The sequence below is a fragment of the Cheilinus undulatus genome, linkage group 21 (assembly GCF_018320785.1).
Source record: "Cheilinus undulatus linkage group 21, ASM1832078v1, whole genome shotgun sequence".
NCBI classification, from domain to species: Eukaryota; Metazoa; Chordata; class Actinopteri; order Labriformes; family Labridae; genus Cheilinus; species Cheilinus undulatus.
Window position 1 is genome coordinate 8,507,232 of NC_054885.1, and position 23,665 is coordinate 8,530,896.

The 23,665-nt window shown below is 40.1% G+C and overlaps 1 protein-coding gene across 1 annotated transcript in view; it reads right to left on the reverse strand.

Moving 5' to 3' along the window:
- Window positions 1–112: 112 nt before the first annotated feature.
- Window positions 113–23,665, reverse strand: part of stx1b (syntaxin 1B) — a 115,198-nt gene continuing 91,645 nt past the window's right edge. Inside the window, exons 6-10 of the mRNA XM_041778279.1 lie at window positions 20,519–20,627; window positions 16,357–16,430; window positions 13,559–13,696; window positions 13,354–13,464; window positions 113–10,811 (exon numbers count right to left, since the gene is read on the reverse strand). Coding sequence (XP_041634213.1) covers window positions 10,731–10,811; window positions 13,354–13,464; window positions 13,559–13,696; window positions 16,357–16,430; window positions 20,519–20,627 — 513 coding nt within the window. The 3' untranslated portion in view covers window positions 113–10,730. The remainder of the gene's footprint in view (window positions 10,812–13,353; window positions 13,465–13,558; window positions 13,697–16,356; window positions 16,431–20,518; window positions 20,628–23,665) is intronic.

Sequence of the window (23,665 nt, forward strand, 5' to 3'; positions counted from 1 at the left end):
GATTCAGAAGAAACGGAGCAATAAAGATCCCATCAGGCAGCTGGAGTACACTGAACAATCCTTTTCTTTATTCATTTTTTGTTTCATTTCAATATGTCTGTCAGGGTTTGTTTTTTTAAGTTTTTATTTTAAATTAAAATTTTGACACACTTATAAAAGACAGCATCTGCATAGAGTTGTCATCTTAAAGATCCATGAAGAGAGAGAGAGAGAGAGAGAGAGAGAGAGAGGGGAAGGAGGAGAGAGAGGGAGTGAGAGAGAGAAAGAGAGAGAAAGAGAGAGATGGGGCAGGGGGAGTGGGATGGGGGAGGCAAATAGGTAAAATAGAGGGGAGGGGGAATACTGGCACGTCACATGAACTAAACAGAACAGCCAACAGCAGTACGAGAGAGGGGGGGAGGAGGGGGGAGACAGGGCTGGCGGGATTGGAGGGAGAAAGAGGGGTCGGGAGGGGGTTTTATTTTAGATGGGGGGGCAGAGAGGGGAGGGGAAGGGGGGGGGACAGATCGCTTTTACATTACGCTACGCACACATACACACACACAAAAAAAACGGGACACAAGTTGCATTTCCGGTCAAAGTTGCGTCTGGAGAGCGATGGCCCTGTCCTCTTTTTGATTTTTTAAAGTTTGGGGATTTTTTTCTATGACCTCACATCTCCATCTCTCACCTGCCGTTTCCCCCCAAAAGATGGCCGCTGTTTCTTAACTATCGGCGCTAAAAATGCGATCCGAAGGGTGCTGCTAAAATAAACAGAGTCGATACAGGAGGTCTGAGCTCTGACGTCGCTCCTGCGTCATGAAGAAAGCCCTTGTTTCTCTAAATATTGCACGCTCTGTTACGGTAGGCCTGTGTGAGGCTAGAGACCGGGCCTGGAGATAGATGGTGACTCTTGGGACTTTATAGGCGAAAAAGCTGCCCTCGGACTACATTCAGAATTTGGTCGAGTGTATTCACTAATTTGATGTATTCAGATTGGAGCTTGCAGAAATAGAACTCAGATGTTGGAATAAAGAAAGAAAACAGTGAAAGGAAGACTGGTGAGTGGATGCAGAAACAAATGAAAGTGGCGTACGAGCCTTTTTGTGCGTTCTTATGAAATCACTGATGAATTAAAGAAGCGCTGCATGAAGATGGTGCCGTGAGATTTTGTTTTCTGGATGAATGCTTTATCAAAATACTGATTTTTTTTGCATCTTAGAGCTGCGTCTAATCAGCATAGACTTGTTTTGCATAAGCAAAATGGCTCACCGTTTACGTAGGACTTGTTTTCGGGGGAAACAGGCAGGTAGAGACAAAGCGTTGCTGCTAAGCTAGCTAGCTGTGGTTGAGAGAGCGCCACAGAGAGGGAGAGAGAGTTCGGAAACCCGCTAACAGGGCTTCCGACGTGATCAGGGGGAACGTGACGTGGAAAGCCCTGGAGGCGGGGTTGATTTTTCCTAATATGGAGGGAAGCACTTTCATCAGAGGAGCCAGTGAGCGGCGCCTCTGGAACTGGGATGATGGACGGAGTCATGGTTGTAGCCACGTTCACACCCAAAAAAGGCAAAAATTGTCAAGAGAGCCCACAGAAACCGCTTCATTTCTATGTAAAATGATTCCTACCAAATAGAAAGAAGACCCCAGAGTGACAATAGAAGTCCAGCAGTGTTTCTCCTCCACTGTTGGATGTTTTATTCTCACCAGTGTGGAGTTACGATTTCGGCGGACCGGTGTAAACGCGGCGTCTGAATTGAGCATGACAGACGAAGACGCTGGACGCTATGATTCTCTTCCTCTCTGTTCCTCTCTCACCCACGAAGAGAGAGAGTTAAAGGAGCGTCGTCGAAGGTGAGGATGGGTGAGGGGAAAGCGAAAGAGGCAAAAAAGGACAGAGATCGAACTATGTGCCAACTTTGACGGGAATAGATATCTCAGTAGATTTATACATAGACATGCAAGTCATTTTTTCTCTCTTTGAAGTTATTTACAATAATTACATAACACAAAGAATCCAGTTTCAGTTTGACAAAATTGCGAGCATTCAATATTCAATATTACTACTATTATTTATGATAACATAACTCCTTTTGTACTTCTTTAAATCATTGCTATTATAGAATCATCATAACCTCCCTTCTTATGTTTTTATGTTAGTTTGATCACTTTGTGTGAAGCGTTCGCTCTCCTGTGGGTTTTTGCAAATGTTTTACTGCATTTTTAATTGTCAGTTATGATAGTAATAATAATAATAATAATAATAATAACAATAATAGTAATAATAATAATAATAATAATGATAACAATATTTAACTGTCTTTTCTACTTGCTATGGCAGAGACCATGTGGTCTATCTCTATGGCCCCCTTCCCTGACTCATCCCACCCCTCCCACTAGGGAAAAAAACACTGATACAAACTGAAATACTGTCTCGAACAATGAGGAGAGCAGAGACTTATGGGTGAAGCTTCACATTAAAAAAAATCATGTCATGGCTGCTTGAGCCACGACTAAAATAAAGACAAAGAAATCCTCCAGAGCAGGGCACTGAACAGGTTTTGGTTTTGAAAATTGTTTCAGGAAGACAAAAATCATCGTAGAGAAGAGTCTCGAAGTCCGACATCAACGGAACGAAAAAGCAATGATCTTAAATCATCAGCCTTCGACCGTGCTGCTTAAAAAATAACTGGCTGTGCCAAAAATAATCAGATACTATGGGGATAAGATGTTGTTTTTGTGTGAAACAGAATGCAACGTTACTTCAGCTAACGGTAAGTTGATCTTTGGAGTCTTGATGTCGTACTCAAACTTCCTCCGGATGATTTTTACCCGCTTTCTGTACCCTGCTCTGGCAAAAACTGTACACAGCCAACAGAAGCAGAAATGGCTATAAAGCCATGTACATACAGTTATAGAAATGCAGTGTGTTGGTGTAAGATTTATATTTATATATTTATATATATATTCTTCCCTACATATGTAACTTCAGTTGACAAGGCTGCAGTCCGTCCTCACACAAAGGAAAATGCTCACTGTAGGCTCATGGAGCTAGCTAGTCTGGGCGTTGTACTAACAAAAAGCTTCTTATGATCCATCCATGGTTTGATATTTTTACTGAATAAGGATATGTTTAAGCCAAAGAGAAAAGTCAGAAGACAACGTGACCGTGATTTAGAAGTTTAAAGCAAAAAGACTTATCTTAGAATGCTAACATCTAGCTATAGAGGACTGTTTCTTAAGGCAGTGGTTCTCAATTGAGGCAAGTCTAGGTGTGTCTTGGTAATCTGTATGACCAGCATCCTTACTTATAACTGTACAATGACTTAAGATACTATAAAGGAATTAAAAAGGCTGTTGTGCATGGAAATAGATATGGTTTGGCTTGATCTCAGGTATGCCTTGGCTGAAAACCACCATCTTATGGAGGTGGGTCCCTGGACCTAAAAGTGGGTTGAAAAGTATGAGGCAAAAAAAAAAAAGTTGTACTTAAGCCTTAAGTGGGAGTACAGAACATCAGCATTTTATTTTTCTTAGGTTTTCTTGTAGAGAAGTAACAGTAGCCTCTCAGTAATATCTTGTAAATATCTAGAGCAAAGAGTGTAGCTGATCAGAGCAATGGGAAGTGGGAACTACAGTTACCATTGGCCCTTGCGCACCTATCAATCTTTTGCGCTCCACTCGTTGGCTTGATCTTGCAGCGCGAGAAATTATGGAGTGACAATGGAGAACCGAGTGAGATTGTGAAGGCTCCAGTGACTTTTAAAATCTGTCGTGCAAAGAACAAAAAAAACAAACAAACAAACAAAAAAAAACAATATGCAGACACTGCCGGACTGCGGTGATGCACTTGCAGAGAAATACAAGTTACAGGAGCTGAAAAATTTGTTTAGATGCAAAGAGCAGAATCTGACCAGGCCAGAAGACTTGCACTCACAATCCCACTTCCCCATGACAGCGCAAGGGCTCAACAGATCACAAAGTGCATCGGTGGAGTTATCACCAAAGAGCCTCAGCTATTTTCAATGGTGGACAACGAAGGTTTTAGAAGGTAAGTAAACACGCTCGAGCCTAATGCACACCTATGGCACTTTTTTGCACGTAATGTAATGGTCAGAGTGCAATTGTTGTTTGATAAATGTCAACATCACTTTTTCAAGTCTTCATTTGTTGTTTAGGGGATTTTTTTGTTTACCATGGTACGGTACCATGGACACGTTACTGTGGTATTATCGTACCTTGAGATTTTAATACCATCACATCCCTATTGTCTTGTGACATTAAGATTAGTTTGGTCCTTTTCTTTAGATTTTAATTTATGTATCTCCTTTTCTTGGATAAGAAACTTGGTTTTCCCAAGACAATTGGAAAATTCCTCCAGAAATTGCCAAATTTCCTTACTGTCTTGTATGTATTTCTTTTGTCCTGTCTCTTTTGTTCCATTTAGTAAAACTTGGGTCTTGTAAGGAGGTGGGGGTAGGCCCTGATGCCAGACCAGTTGAGAACCACTGTCTTAAGGGTCATATTGGTGTAATTTTTACCTTCTTTTAACCTAAAGTCTATCATTTAATTGCTAGCTGCAGCATTCAGAGTTAAGGTCCATGGAGGCCATAAATAAAGCAAGGAAAAGAGGGAAAATTAAGATGCTTATGGTAATTAACCCAACTTTTGAAACATAACAATTTGTGACTTTAAAGGAGAGTTATATGTGAAGAGGTTAGGTAGCTAGGTAGCTCCTTAAAACCTACTAAGTGGCATTGCCCTTTAAGCATGAGCACAGAGACCAATAAGCTGTACAGAAAATGACACCAAAAGAACAAGAATTACAGCAATTAATAAATAGAATAAGAAAGCACCACCATTGTCTCCGTATATGCCTCAAAGTGGAGGAGAAGCGTACATATGCTAATTGTTTATACAGATGATTATTTGTCATATTTGTGCACTAAATCAGACCACAAACTAACATCAACATGTGGAAAAGAAAGGAGAGGGGGTGTGGTGCTAGACATCGTTGTGGCGTGAGATAACTATCGGGTTGGGTTGATTGGCGTACAGACCAACATGCAGTGAGGGCTGGTGGTGGGCAGGGGGGCAGGGCTGTTGTTTTGATAGATATGGTAGCATTTGATGTTTTTTTTTATAGCATATTTTTTCACCATTTGTGACGAACATCTCAGTGTAAACTTGACACGCGTTGTGCTCTTTGATAATAGCGGCGAACATTTTGAGAACACATGAGGGGAGGGCAGAAAACGCTTTGGTTTAAATTTCAATAAATAACAGTGATCATGGCGTCCATAAAGATTTTTGATGTCCTATCTCTTGTTAGAATTCTCAAAGAAATAAAGAGGAATTCATCGAATGGCTGTGAAACCCGTGAACCTGCCATTGGATGCTTCACACATTAAAACAAACTCGTGCTGCTTTGACACAATAAGACACAAACAATCACACATTTATGCACCAATCTTGTTTGACTGAACAGGAAGGAAGGCATGCTGCACACAAGGCTGGGCGGAGGGGTCGACGGGAGGTTGGCCCACAGGTTTTCAGACTTAAACATTTGCAGGGTAATTCCTCCACAAAGATACAAAACAGCCATGGAGGCCAGAAATCGATGCCAACGGAGGTGCAAAAACCTAGTGGGAGGATTGGAGGTCGATGTCAGGAGGGTGGGGGAAGCAGAATGGCTCAAGTCGACGACAGGGTTTCCAAAATTATGCTTTCACAAGTTTTAATATCAACTCAGTTTTTTGACAGAACACTCACAAAGTTTGGTTCCAGCAATGAAAGAAACAAAGCTTGTGTTTTTGTGGTATACCAAAGTGTTGACGTAAAAAATTGAGTAGTTAGGTAACGTGCTAACCAAAGACAGGTCCGATGAGAAGTAAAGTGCGCGACATGGAGGGCAGGTTGAGATTGGGGTACAAAAAACACCATCATGCAAACTCCACAACGCTTTTGCATGCCTTTTTTATTATTATTATTATCATTATTACACTCAACAGAATGGGCTAGGTTCTGCAGGGGAGGGGAAGGGGCAGACTCCCGATCCTCGATGTCGTCTTTTTCTACAACCAAACATCTACAACACAAACAGGAAGCGGGAAGACAAAAGGACACGGGGGCTGAATACTTGGACAAACTTCCTAGCCCTCATCGAGATGTATAACCTACCCTTTATTACGTAATGTTAGTCTTGTGTTTTCTTTGCCAAAAGGGGGGCAGTGGGACTTGATGGAAGGTTATCAGACAGGAACAGGAAGATTACAGAAAAAATACGCACACATACAGCAAAGAAACGCAACTTTCAACAAGCTGGCTGGTGCTACTACAGCATCCTTGCATCGCAGATTTAGTCCAACACAACTGCCGCCGCCAAAGCAATGCACGACTACTGCAACGACCGTGACGTCACCTTCACAACCATCCACCGTGAGGAACATGAAACTCAATAAATGTTAGTGTGGCTGACTTTATGACGTTACTGGCACATGATGAATGGGTGGAAAAATGTATGGATGTCGGTTTGGTTTCCCAAAATTTTGCCTGAAACATCCAAAATGTACAGCTCTAAGGGGGCCCAAAGACATCTGGGAAATGTAGTTATGTTGAGTGTACAGTTTCAGTGTGTATTAGTTTAAAAAAAAAAAAAAAAAAGCACCTAAATTAGCCATGAACATTGACAATACAGCTGCAGAGAAAAGTGCTAATATGTTCTATATCTATTGACAATTATTGTGAACAAATATCTATTGGATTTTGCTGCTTTGAGGGGTTTGGGGTGCTTGCTAAGCTTTGGTGAACGCAGAAGTTTAGTTTTGGCTTGGGGAAGTCAAAAATAAAATGAAAAATCACGAATCAGATCTACAAATCTTAAAAATATTCTCGTCTTTTATTTCACCTAGCAACTACACAGCATCACAGACATCTAAAACTAAGCGCTATCTATTATGACTGCCGAGAAAACACACATTTTAACAGAACAGTGACTACTTTTTCATGTCTGCACTTTGTTCTGGCAGTTAGCAGTACTGTAAGCATATAAAAAAAAAAAGCTAAAGTGGTGGTGTGTTAGCAAAGCCATGGCTTTGTTTGTTAGCTAACCAGAGAATTTCTCATGGTTGCGCTTCACAACTAAAGACACTTCACTTGGGGCAGAACATTGACATAGCAAGCGAGCTAGCTAACACATTTTTGTCAAATGAAACCTAAATGTAACTAACATTATTGCTTCGACACCAATAGAAGTTATAGACTGATTTTGCTGAGTTTAAGGTAGTTCTTGTGGTCGATGTTATCTTGACAGTGACGGTGCAGGATTGCTCGCACAGGCCTCAACAGAAGCAACGTACCTCCGTATCACAGAGCCTGTACATACGCAACCCTCTCTACTTAAACCCCTAAAATACTAAACAAGAGTCACGATACTGTCTAGTAATGCTATACACCCCAGTGTGTCCAGTTTAAAGCAACACAGTTGAGTGACATCAAATAGTAACTGATAAAACATGCTTGTACTATAAATATAAACACAACACAGATATGTTGTGCCAGTCTTGAGCAGTGTTGAGGTTTGCACATCCACCAAATAACGGTAGCAGGGTCTCCTTCTAAATGTAGAATTTTTAGAAAGTCGGCAAAAGGACATGCGACTTTGTGCGTGTCAACCCGCTGCTGTAATGCAAGTATCAGGCGCAAAGAGGTTGAGAAGTAGGTGGTGCTACTTGTGAAGAAAATAAAGAACCACTGCAGAAGAAGAGGGCAGTACTGCGTTCGAAAGAAGTATGAAGGAGGACCACAAGTCAGTTGTTATTTTACAGTATGCTATGCCTGGCTTAGCTGGTTTACAGTCTTAGAGAATGGAGGTAAACAATGGCCTGGCTGTTCACGAGTCAGGGTAGAATGGATGAGCTGAGCCAGGAGACAGAACTCCGTACCAGTCGATCTTTGTTCCACCTGTGGCCATGAAGTTTGGGTAATGACAAGAACCGAAAGTAGCAGCTTCTGGATGCTTAGTTTAGAGTAATAATCTAGATACATCATTGGTTGTTCACTAAATATGTTTCCACGGCAAAAAGTCGCTTTTCCTTTAAAAAAATGCGCCAACTTTTCAACCTCTTCTTTCTTTGTGAAATTTTAAGTTTATTTCCAAATTTTCAGTGTTTTCTAGGTTTTCTTGTGTGCAAATTGTACATTAGCTTTAAACTGATGGACAGAAACCCCACCCGAGACAAAATATCCTGGATTCAAAGATTGGTTGATCTACATTTAGCACGTTAGCTTCTTGATTAGCTTAATTTATATGGAAAAGGGTTGCCAAACTGATAGCTGCTAATGCAAACATATTCTTATATATAGATAAAAATGATCATGGCTATGCATGTCTGAAATAGGATGGAAATGTTGGAAATGTCTTACTGATAGAGTTGGTTTGGCAAACTAGCCTTTTCACTTTCTACCATCATGGCAGATTAATTTAAAAAAAAGTTTGTTAGAAACTCCTATTACATTTTGAGATGCTGTAAAGTGCTCTTAAGATAATTTTGACTTTCCGATATGTGATTTAGCTTTCACAATTCGAGTCTTTGAATGCCACTCTTTCCTCAACATTGCTCAGACACACAGAAAGTGTCTGATATTAAGCGTTAAAAAAGGAAAGTAAACTTTAGCTTGACAAGCAGCTTCTACATGATCCACACTGAACACAAGCTAATGCTATAGCATGCTAGAAAACCAGTCCAAAAGAAGCACTGGCAAGATGTGCAACACAAAGAAGTGTTGTACATTTAGGGGGGAATAATTGGTGTGTCTGTGTGAAACATAATATGTATGAGGCGTTCAAGCATGTTGTGAACATAAGTGGATATGTGAGTAAGTGTGTCACATATTCCGCCTTTCACAGAGACAATCCACCAACGGGAAATGCCTCTTCTGTTCAGTAGCACCTATGCGACTGAGGCAGTTAAAATCAATTGAATAAAACACCACAATCCACAAACGCACACTCAGTCAGGAGATGGAGGGGATGCCGGGAGGAAACGGGCAAATGCATCAAACCGGACTGAACAGTAACTGCTAAATGATGTCAGGCTGATACATCACGGGACACGTCATGCACGCACTAAAAACAGCAGCACCACGGAACGACGAAGCAACGAATGTTCCCCATAAAGTATGAAAATTATTTCCACGACACTCAGGTAACCAGGGCATGCCAGCATCTTCAGAGTTTCTACATCTTCTGTCCAAATTGTCTAGCTTGTTAGTTTTAAAATGCTATGTTTTAGTTTGTCGTTATTGTTTTATGTGTTCTCTTCGTTTTTAAGAATCTTCCGGAAGAACAGTTGTGACAGCTCGGAGATGACGGTCGGCCTCTACATTGATTAATGTGATGAGCCTATTGGTGCTGAACCCCTGACCCTCATTGGCTCTCTTGGGTGTGGAAGGCGGGACAAGTCGTCTTCCTCTTATCTAGACTGCATAGATAGACCGCCTGGCTCCTCACACCCTCTTTTAAACCCTCCTTCCCCCCTCCTTCCCACCTTTCACCTGTCAAAGTTTTCTGCAGTTCATCTAATTCAGCAGGAAAACCATGGCCGTCCCTCCCCCTGCTCTTTGGTTGGATAGGTGCGACAAGAAGGGGAGGTTTTTGTCGTGGAAACCTGCCACTGTTAATGACACCCCCCCCCTCACGACATGGTGTTTTCCCAACCAGTTGATCTGGCCGTGGAAAATACTTCAGTGGGCGCGTGTCACCTTTTTCCTTGTGATTTTATTTGACAGGTTTGGCTATGCCATTCCGAGCTCATTTAATAGGCTGACGGAGGTGAATGATAGGAGTAAGCAACCAATGAGAGGTCTTCTACAAAGGGCGGCTGAGCCAACAGCCATGTTTGTCCCTCCCTCTTACAAACAAGGGAACAAAGCTGGTTCTGCCAAAGCCAGAGGGTGCTCGTCTAGAAGGACAGCATTCCAGAACATTCCGGAACATTCCAGCATTAACTACAGGATTCTAGAATATTCCATGATTACAGATGACATTCTGGAACATTCTAGAATGACATTCCTATGATTGACAGCATTCTGGAACCGCTCTCTGTTCCGCTAGAATCTTTTGTAGCACAAAGCTCTAGAGCGCCGGAATGTTCTATGTAAGGATTTGTCTTTGTAAAGTTGAACATCCGTGCACGTTAATCAGGAATATGGCGATGAAATTAAAGCAAGGAAGTAGAAAATAAAGCTCTGGAATGCCCGTCCTACAGAACTCCCACCCAGCAGCAGTCACCATCACTGTCCTCGGAGACTCCAAAAAAAGAAAAAAACTGTTAGAAAATAATAAAAAAAAGCAAAATAAACAAACAAGTATATGTAATATTATAAGTCATAATTTTTTACAGGTAGCTAACCCATGTGTTGCTTCATATGTTCAATACATTTACATGTACATCTGTAATAAATAGTAGGTTTATTTGTACCCTCTTTTGTATATGTTATGTATTTAAGTCAGCTATAATGTGATGGCGTTTTTATTGTGTTTTTTTTGTCATTGTTTTTTGAACCCCACCCAACCCTGCGGTGTTTCCTCCTATCTGTGACTGGATTGTTATCTCTTCCTAGCTGATTGGTTATCTGTCTTGCATTTTTGTTTCAAGTTTTTGTGTAGTTGTTGTTGATGGTGTTTCTTTTCTCTGCTGGCGGTCGGACGGTTGGTCGATGTCGGTCGTCACAGCGGCAGGGAGTGGAGCGTCTTAGAAGCCCAGCGTGCCGCCGATAGTCGACGCCAGGACCACGCCTAGGATGACGCAGCAGATGATGATCATGATCTTCTTCTGCAGGAGGACAGGAGAGACAGAGGGGTTGATAAAAAGGGAATTGGAGAAAAAATGACCTAAAATTGAGGTTTCAGTTCTGTTTTAGTTGTGTGGGTTTGATAAAGTTTATAATTGTTAGTTAAACTTGTAATTTTTTGAGCTACAGGAATGCTAAACTATGCCCAAATCTATTCATCCTAACCTATAAAGACCTGAGCTTTTGTTTGGAGCAAATATATACTATATAAAACCTTAGCCTTGTCTTTGAAACGGAAGTCGTTTACACAAAAGCTGATGTCTAATAACTGATGATCGACTACTAGAACTTGTTAGTATGAACTGAACATTCACTACAAGTTCTAAAGGTCATGCCAAATTTCCTTTGAAATATTCATATCCCTCAAAATTCCCTAAAATTTCCCAGACATTCTCAGAAAAATACTCCAAAATTTCCTTGAATAATTCTAAAAAGTTTCAGTGAAACTTTCTGAAAAAGCTTGCAGATTTAGATTAAAAACACCCAAAAGTACCCTGGAAAGTTCCTGAAATTTTCAAGCAAATGACCTGATATTTTTATCCAAAATTTGTAATCTAATTTATAAAAATGTACAAAAAAATTCCCTTGAAATTTCATGGAAAATTTTGAAAAATTTCCAAACAAATTGCCCCAAATATTCAAACATATTCTAAGTGTCCATTAAAATTTCAGGAAATTGCTCTCAAAATTCCCAATTAGATTCCCTTAAAGTTGCAGATAAATTCCCCAGATTCTCCTGAAAGTACCTAAAATATTCAAAGATTCAAAGCATCATCCAACATTTCAAAACAATTTCCCCCAAGATTTTGTGCAAATTACTTTAACTTTTATTGAAACTATTAAAGATTTTCAAAACATCCACGAAAATTCTCTAAAATTTTCAAGACATGACAAAAAATATAATCATTTTTTGCATCTCATAAAAATACTTCAAAATTTCCTTGAATGATCCTCAAATATTTCAGAGAAACTTTCTGAAAAAACCTAAATATTTAGGTAAAAGTTCTGCCGAAAGTTCCATGGGAAATTCCTGAAAATTTCAGGTATTTCACCCAGATTTCCATCAAAAGGCCCATTTCCAATTCCTGTGACAGTACCTAAAAATGATAAAGCCCCCTCAAAAATCACCAATTAAAAGTAAATATATGAAAATATATTTCCCAAAAATGGTCATAAAAATTTTAAAACAAATTCCCCGAACATTTCATGCAAAATACTATAACTTCTATGGAAATTCCAGACAATTACCTCAAAATTTCCAATAGCAGATGTTAGTACTGTGTTGTAGGAAAACCAAAATCGAATATCCTCATATGTACATGCAGGGTCTCATGTAGAGGCTAAAGACTAACTACACCCCTAGACAACATCTCTGTGTGTTGGTGCTTATTGATGTTCTTCACCAGCTCTGATCCAAATTTTACCCTCTTGATCTTGAAAGCCCTCTACAGGTTGAAACCCAGCTACTGCAACTGAATTTTTCTATTGGCTGATGCAGTATCAGGTGACATATATAATGCTAGCTTTAGTTATCACAGCTGCTGCCCATTTTTCTATGACTGTTAACTTTAGAAGTATCAGCTGACAACTAAAAACAACAGTGTTCTTCACCAATCAGTGACAATGCTGTGACCCTAAACACTGAACTCTGACTTTAATCTCAGAGTTAGAAAAAATAGTGCATCTCAAAAAGTTTGTTTTCAGTGGCCTTAATCCTCCTCCGTACAACTGAAAATAAGTTGAAAAGGATTTGCAAATCACTGTATTTTGTTTGTATTCATCTTTCACACAACGTCCCAACTTTTGAGACTGGGATTGAGATTAAAACTCTAGATAAATTGCGTAGTAGCAGCCACGTGTAGAAGTTCATGGTTTGGGGCATCATTAGCTCAGTCTGGAAGGACTTGGGCCGGGGATCGGAGAAGCGCCAGTTCAAGTACCGGTCAGACCATATCTGGCCTTTGGTCTAGTAGTTGGAGAGGTGCCAGGACACTTCCTGAGTACTGCCGAAGTGCCCTTGAGCAAGGCACTGAACCCCCAAGAGCTCATGGCAGCGCTCCAATGAGGGCAGCAAGGCCATCACTCTGACGTCTCTCCATCAGTGCATGTCCATGGGGATCCTGCTTGTGCATGTGCAATTGCATTAATTCAGCCTATGTTTGTGTAGCATGTATAACAATAGAGTGTAAATTGTGAATTTCCCTTCAGGGATTAATAAAGTACGACTTAATGTGGATTCCAAGAATCAAAGATGTTACTGTTGTGCTCTAGGATTATGGGTAATGTAGTTCTTTTCCCTGAATTTAGCACTCAGGTAGCTCATGGAAAAGGCTGATTAACAATTCCATGAAAGCAGTGTATAGACTAATGTTGTAGTTGATGAGGACTGTAGGTAGAAGTCAATGGGCATGCCTTGTCCCTCTTTCCTCTCAGCCCTGGCCAAGTAATTTTGAAGACATTGTTTTTAAATTCCAGGATAAATGCACCTCAGCTGAACCTTCTGAAGGTTTTTATTTCAGTTACCTTGCGGGCCTGGCTCTGGTATTTGACGGCCTTCTTGGTGTCGGATACAGCTCGCTCCACGTAGTCGACGGAGTGTTCCACGTTGTACTCAATTCTGTCAATCATCTCTCCCTAGAAGAAGGCCACCCATCCCAAAGTTTAAAACGTGAGGCCCCAAACAATCTCTGAAAGCAAGACACACGTTTTTGGTTGGCACGTCACAAACCTGGCTCTCGACCAGCATGGCCATGTCTACGAACATGTCGTGCAGCTCACGGATACTGTTTTCCAGCTTGATGATCTCGGTGTGTCGGGTCTCGATTTCGTTCAGAGCCTGCTTGGATATCTGAGAGTCCATTTTGATCTGCAGAGGGGGGTGGGTTAGTCAAACATGTTAGCTCATTTACAATTTTAATTTGAAGAGAAAGGAATCCAAAAAAAAAAAACAGAAACAAGAACTTAAAATACCACAAAAACCACAAAAAAGTCCAATATCTCTTACTTTAAAGCAAAATCAAACCAGTCAGTTAAGAAGATCGTCTCCTGACCGTTGTCGGATTCGAGCAGAGGATAGAGGATGATGCTTCTCATAGACATTGTTGCACTTTAAACAGCTCTTATTTTCTACTTGTTTTTGAATTTTATTGCCCTAATTTTAATCCATTTCCCCGTAATAAGAAGTTAATTTCAGTAATTTTTCTGGATCTCGAGAATTGAACTCAATATCATGGTTAAAAACAATGTTTTTATCCCAAGATAAAGAGATTAATAAGTCGAAATCACAAGAAAACCACCCAAATACACTTGTTATCAAGGAAAAGGTGAGTAAGGTAAGTTGTGTGGATGTATTTCTGTCTATGGCTACTCTAAAATGGCCTATAAAAGTCTTGAGTCCAGTGTCTTTATGTAAAGATAAACAACTACTGAATGACATTTACCAACCAGGTAAATTAGCTCTTCTCATCATGTAATGACCATAGACCGTGTAAAAGAAGTGCGTGCAGCCACCATGAAGTCGACCAACGGTTAATGGACTACTGTTTGGCGATACCAAGTTAGCATTTCTGCATTTTTGTTTTAGTTTTTTTGAGCCTGCATGTTATCCAAGTTCTTTTGACCAATTAGCATTAGCAGTCTTGAAGGTGTTCTGGAGGAACAGTGTGTGGACTGTAATTCATGATTAATTCATTTCTATAAGAGGGTATATAAAGAGGTTCTGCCACAAAACAAACATTTCCTCTGAAGTGAAAAACCTGCTTGATGACACGATGTTTAGAGTCTCTGATTTGTGATGCAATCCATTCATAAAATAAGCATCTAAAAAGATCCCTTCAACGCCAGAGTTAAAACTTAAGACTTGTTAATTGCGAGTAAATCCCTATGATCCCTAAAATCCCAGGCGACTACTGTGTAAGTAGGTCAGAGTAAAGCCCAAATAAAACCACTATCTAATGTTGACCTGGAATTTACAAGTAAGATAAGTAAGAGATGAAGAGAGAAACTCTCAAGGATGTGAAAGACTGATTATTTACAGTATGACTTGCATGTCATATGGAAAAGGAAGTCTTGCCTTGCAGTGGTTAAAAACTTGAGGGATTGGCATATTTTCCCAGAGGCACGTACTGTCTGTTGGACAGTGATTTCCTGATGGATTCCCTTCCTGATTTAACTCTAAATGTGACCATAATTTCTAAAATTCACTTCAGGCTTTACTGAAGAACAATTGAACCAACAGAATAGGACCATGACCTGGTAGAGAATGTGTTCACTATGCGAATAAATCAACTGTTGGCTGGACTTCCATGGAAAATCAGACTCCTTTTTGCCTTGCATTGGCCATTAAGAAGAATGCATATTTGAAGAACTTCCATATTGGATTTTCAAACCTGGAGGCTACTCCATCTTCCTATGAACGGTCTTGGTCATGTAGACTTTGAGCTTTGCTTTGAGGGCAGTTTTATGTCATATTGATTTGTCATAAATGTTTATGTAAGGCTGGCTATGCACAAGATGATTTTAGCCTCCCTGATCTGGAATCGTAAATATAAAACATGTTTATATTGGTGATTCTAGAGTGGGCTGCCTATACCAACAATAACAAATGAAAGTGAGAGGATTCATCAGCTGGATGATACACACTTGATAAGCTCCCGGACATAATCGAATTTTATTTGTCAAGGGAACATGCACAATATCAAACATACAGTCGGATGCGTTGTACCAGAGTTAGCTTAGAAGTGCTTGTGCTTTAATTGCAGTTCACAATTATGGCACAACTTCACCTTCTTCCAAGCCCACCCATATTCTTTTGCTTGTTTTTTTCACTGCAACTATGACCAGCTGAGGATATCCACCATCCTCCATGTTTGTTTTTCTTCCAGTTTGATCATGATTAAGACATGAAAATTGTCTTGTGTGTAGCCAGCCTAACTTAGAAAAAGTAAGGAACTGAATCTCATTCATTTAAACCTGTATTTGTGGCTGAGGCTATGTCACTGAATGTTTACTTATCTGTGTACAAACTAACTTAGCATCAGCTGTAAACCTAGTTCTTGCTGACCCCTACTAGTTAAAGCTGCAGACCTGCTTGGTACATGGTAACATCACAGGCTGTTGTGGTTTCAACCAGCAGAGGTCAGTAAGAGGTTTTTCAGCCTGGTGTTAAGTTAGAGCAGAACTGACCACTGACCACAACACCAGGTTACATGACCCTTCCCTTCAGTCATGTGTCCTCTAACTCTGGTCAGCAGCAGCTGAACTTGCACATGCTTGAGTATTAATGAGAAACCATAACAGAAGGTGCCTCCACCAAAATAAGAGCTTGACAGTGCAGTAGGCTAGCATCTCACACATCCTCCCATCATCCTCTCTGCTGTGATATGACAAAGGCCATGTTCACTTGATGTCTCAGCGCACCTCATGGCCATTCTGCATCGCCGACAGTTAACCATAAAGATTGACGGTATGCAGAATGGCGCAGGTAAAAAGTGACCCGGCTTAGCCTGGCTCAGGTGCGATGCTTACATCATCGGTGAAGATGGCCAGCTTGCCACTCTCCAACATATCCTCTAGTTCCTCGTTGGTGGTGGTTCTCCCAGCTGCAAACAGAGCACAGAAAGAGAGAAAGCATTAGAATGAACACCTGAAGCTTCACCTCAGCCACACGTGTAACATGATACATCATTTGTCAATGCAAAGTTATGGTTTACAAAGACAAATCAAAATTTTGCACATTCATTTTAAAGTAAAAACCCAGTCCTCTATAGCCAACATCGGGCTATAAACAATCAATTTGCTCCTCTTAATTCGTTAGCTTACAAGAACATTTTAACAGTTTTGCAGCATGAAAACTGAATGTCCAATGAAGGCACTTCCACTGAGCTGTAAAACAAACATTTTATAACGGCTTGTACAAGGCATCTTTAGGTGCCTCTTGTGTTATGTTTCAAGGTACTATCAATTGACCCTGCTTCAAGGTACAGCACCATTTAGGATCAGTTTCAAAGGCTGTTTCATGGTACCCTCTATTGCTATTTGAATTAACTTTTAGCATCTACTTCAGGTACTACAATTTAGCTTTAACCTCTCATATTGTTTGAGGTACCTACATTTTTAAGCTACAATATAACAGCTATTAAAGGTACTCTTTAGCATACATTTCAAGGTACCTTAAAGTCTTTTTCAAAATACTCATTAGCACCAGTTTCATGGAAGCCTTTGTGTAAATGCACCCTAAATGTTTGCTTCCAGGTACCCCAAAGCCTAGTCAGCCTGTACACACTTGTCAGCTACCGTTAATGGCTATTTCAATGTGATCCTCAGGGTTAGTTTTAAGGTACCCTTCAGCTTATGTTGCAATGTTTCCAATAGTGTCCATACAATTATTGCCTTTGATATTAGTTTTAAAGGATCTTTTAACATATTTTTAAAGGCACCTTACAGCATATGTTTCAAGGTACCCTTTGAATAGATGTGCCCTCTAGTGTTTGCTTCAAGGTGCTCTGGAGCTACTGAATGTAGGCAGCCTTACAGTGAGTTTTAAATACCCTTGACATATGGATCAAGATAATGTTTAGCCTCTCTTTCAGCACACCATTAAGCTCCTGTGTTAAGTCTAGCACCTTTGACATCCATTACTGGGCTAAGTGGTGTAACAGTTTCACCATACCCCTTGGGGTTTGTTTCAAGTTACCCTTAACTACTGTACCAATGCTTCCCTCTGTGTTAGTACCAAGGGATTTATTTTTTATATTTTCAAGTTACCTATCATAACAGTTTCAATGTACCCTTTAGTGTTGTTTCGAGGCACCCTGCTTCTCATTCTGGTTGTGGTTCCAGTCTGTTCCGAGGTACCCTTGGAATACAGATACCCTACAAAGTTTGCTTCAAGGCACCCTAAACTGCTGAATAAAGGCAGCCTTAAAGTCTGGTTTTAGATACCCTTTATATATGGTAGTAAGATACCCTTTTGCATCCCTTCCAGTGTACCATAAAGCACCTGTTCTAGGAACCCTCATATCTCTGTAAAAGGAACCTTTACCATCTATTGTCAGGTAACCCCTGCACCTTTCAGGGTTGCTTTCAATGTCCCTTTATGTTTTAATATACCCTAAACATCTGCACAAATGTAGCCTTTGGTAATAGTCACAGGAGACCTTTCCCCATCTGTTTTAAGGTGCCCTCAGTCTCCCAGGGTACCCTTAGCCTCTGTTTTAAATGACCCTAATGTCTCTGTAACAAGGCACGGTTGCAACTACTAACTGTCAGCTTAGCTGTCAAAACAGTTTCACTGCACCCTTTAATGTTTGTTTCAAGGTACCCTTTACCATATGTATCAATGAATGCATTTTTGCAAATTTTACCTTTGGCTTCAGTTCTAAGGTTCCTTTCACATCTATTTATCAGAATTAGGTTTATTTTAGTGTAAGCATAGTTGGCCTCTTAAGCTGATTCTGGTTCTGGCTCTGTTCTGTTTAAAGGTACCCTATAGCATCTGTTTCAAGGTACCCTTGGAGTACCAATACCTGTCAGTGTTTGCTCCAAGGTAGCCAAGAGCTGCTGAATGAAGGCATTTTTAGATACCCTTTACTAATGAATCAAGACACCCATTAGCTTATCTGTCAATGTACAACTAAGCCCTTGTTCAAGGAGCCTTCATATTCTTGTAACAAGGTACCCTTTACCATCTATTGTCAGGTTACCTTTCAAAGCATTTCCTCTCTAACTTCCGGGTAGGTTTTAGGGTACCCTTTACTCATGTTTTAATGCAGCCATTGGCATCAGTTGCAGGAAACTTTTTCACATCTGTGTCTGTTTCAAGGTACCTTTAGCTTCTGTTTCTACAAGCTAATTATGACTTAATGATAAAATACAGAAATATTACACAGAGCACTGAAAATAAATGTGTCAGAGGGGGAGTTTTCCCAGATTTTTCAAACAGCCAGTCTGAGCTCATTATGTTGTTACTGAACAACAGAGAAGAGAAACTGAAGCAGATGTACAGTGTGTGTGTGAGTGAAGGTCAAACTGCTGAGAATAAAGTATCTGCACCAGCTCTGCAGTCTGTTTGTTTATTTGTCTGAATCAGCTTTATTTGCTGCTGTTCCTCCACTGTTTTTCTGTTTGTGTGTTCTGCTTATTAGTCTAATTTGGACCACGGTGTGTGCGTATGCTTGTGTTTTGTGTTGTCCTGTGATGTTTATCTGCAGACCGAGTCGACCTTGTTTGTTATCTAAGAGATGGACGACTGGTTCGAACTGGAATCACAAAATAGGGATGAAAATTCAAATTATTCAGTCATTAAAATATTGTTTATGGTAGAAAATGAGATCAACATTCCATGCGGGGTCTTGTTACGTGGGTCGGGTGCAGACCTGGTTGTGTTCACAGATGCATTTCTGGTCTTAATTGGTCTTAATCTCTACTGACTTTCTTCCACCCTGTTGCCTCAGGAGTCATTTATATACTATCCCTTCATCTCCATCCGTCCACTTGTTTGCATATTATGTTTGGGAGTTATGTTTTTGTGTATGCTTCCTATTATCATACAGCTCAGTTCCTTCATTAGCAACTCTGATGTTGTGGTCTTTCCTTACTTGACCCTTTGTTGGCTCTCTGACTGAGCCACAAACCCACCAATCAGAGAGCCTCCTCCATAGCAACCATTGCTGGCCTCCTACAGGTTAAACGAATTTTCATCTGGGTTGGGTCTTCTCAGTGCATCATGGTGAACCTGTTAGCTTAATTTTATAACTTCAACATGGCTAAAAGGCAGCAAGAGGGTCGCAAGAATGATTTAAGATATCAAGTGGTGATGGTTAAAGGGAGCACAGCTAACATCAACCAATATCACTAGCATCAGACATAAATAATCGAGCATAAAAGGTTAGTTTAGGCAGGCCGCGGAGTCAAGTGCTGCCATTAAATTGAGATCAGCTGATCTCATGCAGCTGATTTGCCTCTAAGCACGCTATTGGCTAATCGCACTCAGGCTGCCTTATTTAAACTGCTCTAGCCTGGCTTCTCTTTGCTGCTTCCTCTGTTATACCCATTTCCCACTAGCCGAAAAACCTGTTTAAACACACTAACAATCGGCTCCTGTCGGCAAAGGGAAGGTTCTAATCTGCATTCAGACCCACGTTGACTGACCCTGCAATGGACACGGGTTTTCATCGGCCACTTTTTATGACCCTCCTCCACCCCAGCTCCTCCTTTATTCTGTTTTTGACTGATCAGTGTTGTTCTGTTGTCATTGATGTCTGCTCTGCTCTGGGGTTTTTTTGCTTCTCTTCTTGCCTCAGACTTTCCTTCCAGGCTCAGAAAAGGCTGGAACGTGTACTGTTCCTGCTCGATGCTTTCCGCATAGGCTCGTTGAAGGACAGGGGATCCCAGAACGACTATATTTTATTGATTTTTATCATATTTTGGGGATTTTAATTTATCCTCATAAACTCTACTACCTTCATCTTTATTCTTTCACTGATGCCAAGTTCATAAAAGAATCAAATCAATCAAATTGAAATAAAAGTTATTCGAATAGGGGGTATTTTCAGTCATTTCAAATGGTAAGTAAGCTGAGTTTTGTCTAAGCTAATAACGGCAACCAAGTAGAGGAAGACTTGACAAAGGGTCGGTATTATGTTGTTTGCTGTGTTAAATATTTTGCGTGTTGTATTTGTGCACTCACTGATTTCCAGCTGTCTCTGGATACGGTCCTTGCAGCGGTCGCGGTACTTGGACTGCGTGGTGTTGTACTCAGTCATCACCTCCACAAACTTACGTGACAGCGTCGAGTGCTGCGGGACGAGAGATAGAGAGATAGACAAAAAAGAGAGGTTCATTTTTGTTATGTTTTCACATTATAAATGCAAACCTTTTTTGGGGGGGAAACAATCCCAGAATGTCTATTTATGAGGACTGGTAACATGCTTACGTGAATGCGTTAATGCTCATGATTAATCTGGAAACCTAAGACCAAGTTTGACTACAACTTCCCCCATAGTCTTTCAGCACAGATGTTTATGTTCCGGGGGGGTGAAGAGGTCAAAGTGATTAGTGAGGAAAAAGACCCAGATCTGAAAAACGCCAAACTTTGATTCAAAAAGCTGCCGAACCAAAGCTGTGTGTTAGCATTGATGCTAACATCAACATGGGATCAAACTGAGGTATACCAGGGGAGATACGATATTGTAATTTAAAAAACCATTATAACTAAGCCAAGATGAAATTTACAAACTAAAGCTTACTGTACTCGTATAAAAACAAAAATGAAAGTAAGTGGTAGTATTTCAAATGTATGATTAAACATGGTTAATCAAAGCATATTTATGTGATTAACTTGATTTTTTTCTAATCCTTTGACATTTGTAATTAAGCTGCGTGTGGTTGTTTTTTCCACATTCAGTGACTGTCTTGTACACCAAGTCATAATATCTAAAAATATGATGTCAAACTGTGACAGTTCAGGACAAATACAAATTCTGTTATACCCTTAGTACTGAATGATAGCAGAGGCGGTCTGCGAGTGTTAGCTAATCTTATCCATACACAGTTGCACGCCACTGATGCAACTGTGGGAGCAATTTAGTGTTGAGTGTCTTTCCCAAGGACACTTTAGCGTGTGTCGGCAGGATACATTGTTTCAATATGCAATACAAACAGACTGAAAACTCTTTTGTCTGGACTATTATAGCCTTTGGTTTCTTCCTATAGTTAGTGTGATGATGTACTGCACGCTGTAAAGCAAATTGCCTCTTGGAGGTGCTAAATTAAATCTTGATCCTGAACCTTGTTGTTACAAAAGAAAAATGAAGATCAAACACAACTATTACAAAATCAAACCCATTCTTTGTAATCTTGAGAGGACCCTTGGATATAATTGCACATTAAATAAAACTGCATATATTGCCCAGTTTGAATGCAAATAATGGTCAACTTCAAGCAATTAAACCTTATCTGCATTACCCCTCGTGTGTAAACATAGCAAACAAATTGAAGTAAAACATGAGGCAATAATGTAAAGGATGTAATAACATGAATGATGGCAATGGAATATTTCATTACAATCAAAGAACAGAGGGGTTTAATAGTGAAATTTAACGTATTAAGTCTGATTTTTTTCCCATTTAAAACCTCAACTAAGAGAATGATAACTAATGAATTATAAGGACAAGTTAAGAAATACAAGCTCTGCACAGTCCTCATACGTCTACAACCCCAATTCCAAAAAAGTTGGGTCACGTGTAAAATGTCAATAAAACAGAATGAATGATATGCAAATCTCATAAACCCATATTTTATTCACAATAGAACATAAATAATATATCAGATGCTGAAAGGGAGACATTTTACTATTTCATGGAGCTCATTTTTTAATTTGATGGCAGCAGAACTTTCCAAAAAAGCAGGGACACAGCTATGTTTACCATTGTGCAGCATCCCCTCTTCTTTTAACAATAGTCTGTAACCGTCTGGGAAGTGAGGAGACTAGTCGCTTGAGTTTGGAATTTTTTTCTATTCTAATGTTTTCTATTGGTGAAAGATCTGGACTGCAGGCAGACCAGTTCAACACCTGGACTCTTCAACTGTCAAGCCATGCTGTTGTGACGGATCTGGGTTAGCACTGTTGCTGAAATCAGCAAGGTTTTTCCTGGAAAAGGCATCATCTGAATGGGAGCATATGTTGCTCTAAAACCTCTTTATGCTTTTCAGTAATGATAGCTCCTTTCCAGACGTGTAAGCTTCCCATGCCTTAGGCACTAATGCAACCCCATACCATCAGAGATGCAGGCTTTTAAACCATGTGCTGACAAGCTGGATGGTCCCTCCCCTCTTTAGTTTTCAGGAGATGACGTCTGTGGTTTCCTAACAGAATTTCAAATTTTGATTCATGTGACCACAGAACAGTTTTCCATTTTACCTCAGTCCATTTTAAATGAGTTTGGCCCAAAGAAGATGGCAGCGTTTCTTGAATGTGGTCACATAAGGCTTCTTCTTTGCCATCCACAAATGCAGGTTAAAGTTGTATCATGCACAGTAAAGTGTGTTGACAGACAATGATTTCTGAAAGTGTTCCTGGGCCCATGCAATGACAGTACAGAGTGATGCTAATTTTTATGCAGTGAAGCCTGAGGGCCGGAAAGATCATGAGCATCCAATACTGATCTTTGGCATCCTCCCTTGCATACAGAGATTTCTCCAGATTCTCTGAATCTTTTGATGATTTTTTGTGTTGTGGATGGTGGGATACTCGGTCTTTGCAGTCGTTTTGTTGGGGAACATTTTTCTGAAATCGTTCCGCCATCTTTAGTAAAGGTCTTAAGAGGTTGAGGAACCTCTGCCCATCTGTCCTCCTGAGAGACTCTGCCTCTCTAAAATGCTCCTTTTATACCGACTCATGTTTCTGACCTTTTGCCGATAAACCTAACCAGTTGCAAATGCTCCTACAGCTGTTTTTCATCAGTAATATTTACTTTTCCATCCTTTTGCTTCCCCATCCCTACTTTTTTGACCTGTGTTGCTGCCGTCAAATTCATAATAAGCTTCATAAAATGGTAAAATTTTTCAGTTTAATCATCTGATATGTTTTCTATGCTGCATTGTGAATGAAATATGAGGTTATGATATTTGCAAATCATTACATTCTGTTTTTTTTTTTTTTACATTTTACACAGCGCCCCAACTTTTGTGGAACTGGGCTGTAAAAGATTACCATCAGCTGGTTAGAATTAAGTGCTGAAGCTCATAATGCATAAGCGTGTATGTATTTACTATTATTGGAACCTTTTTCTGTCAAATCTTTAACATCTCATTAATACTGTAATGATGTGTGGAG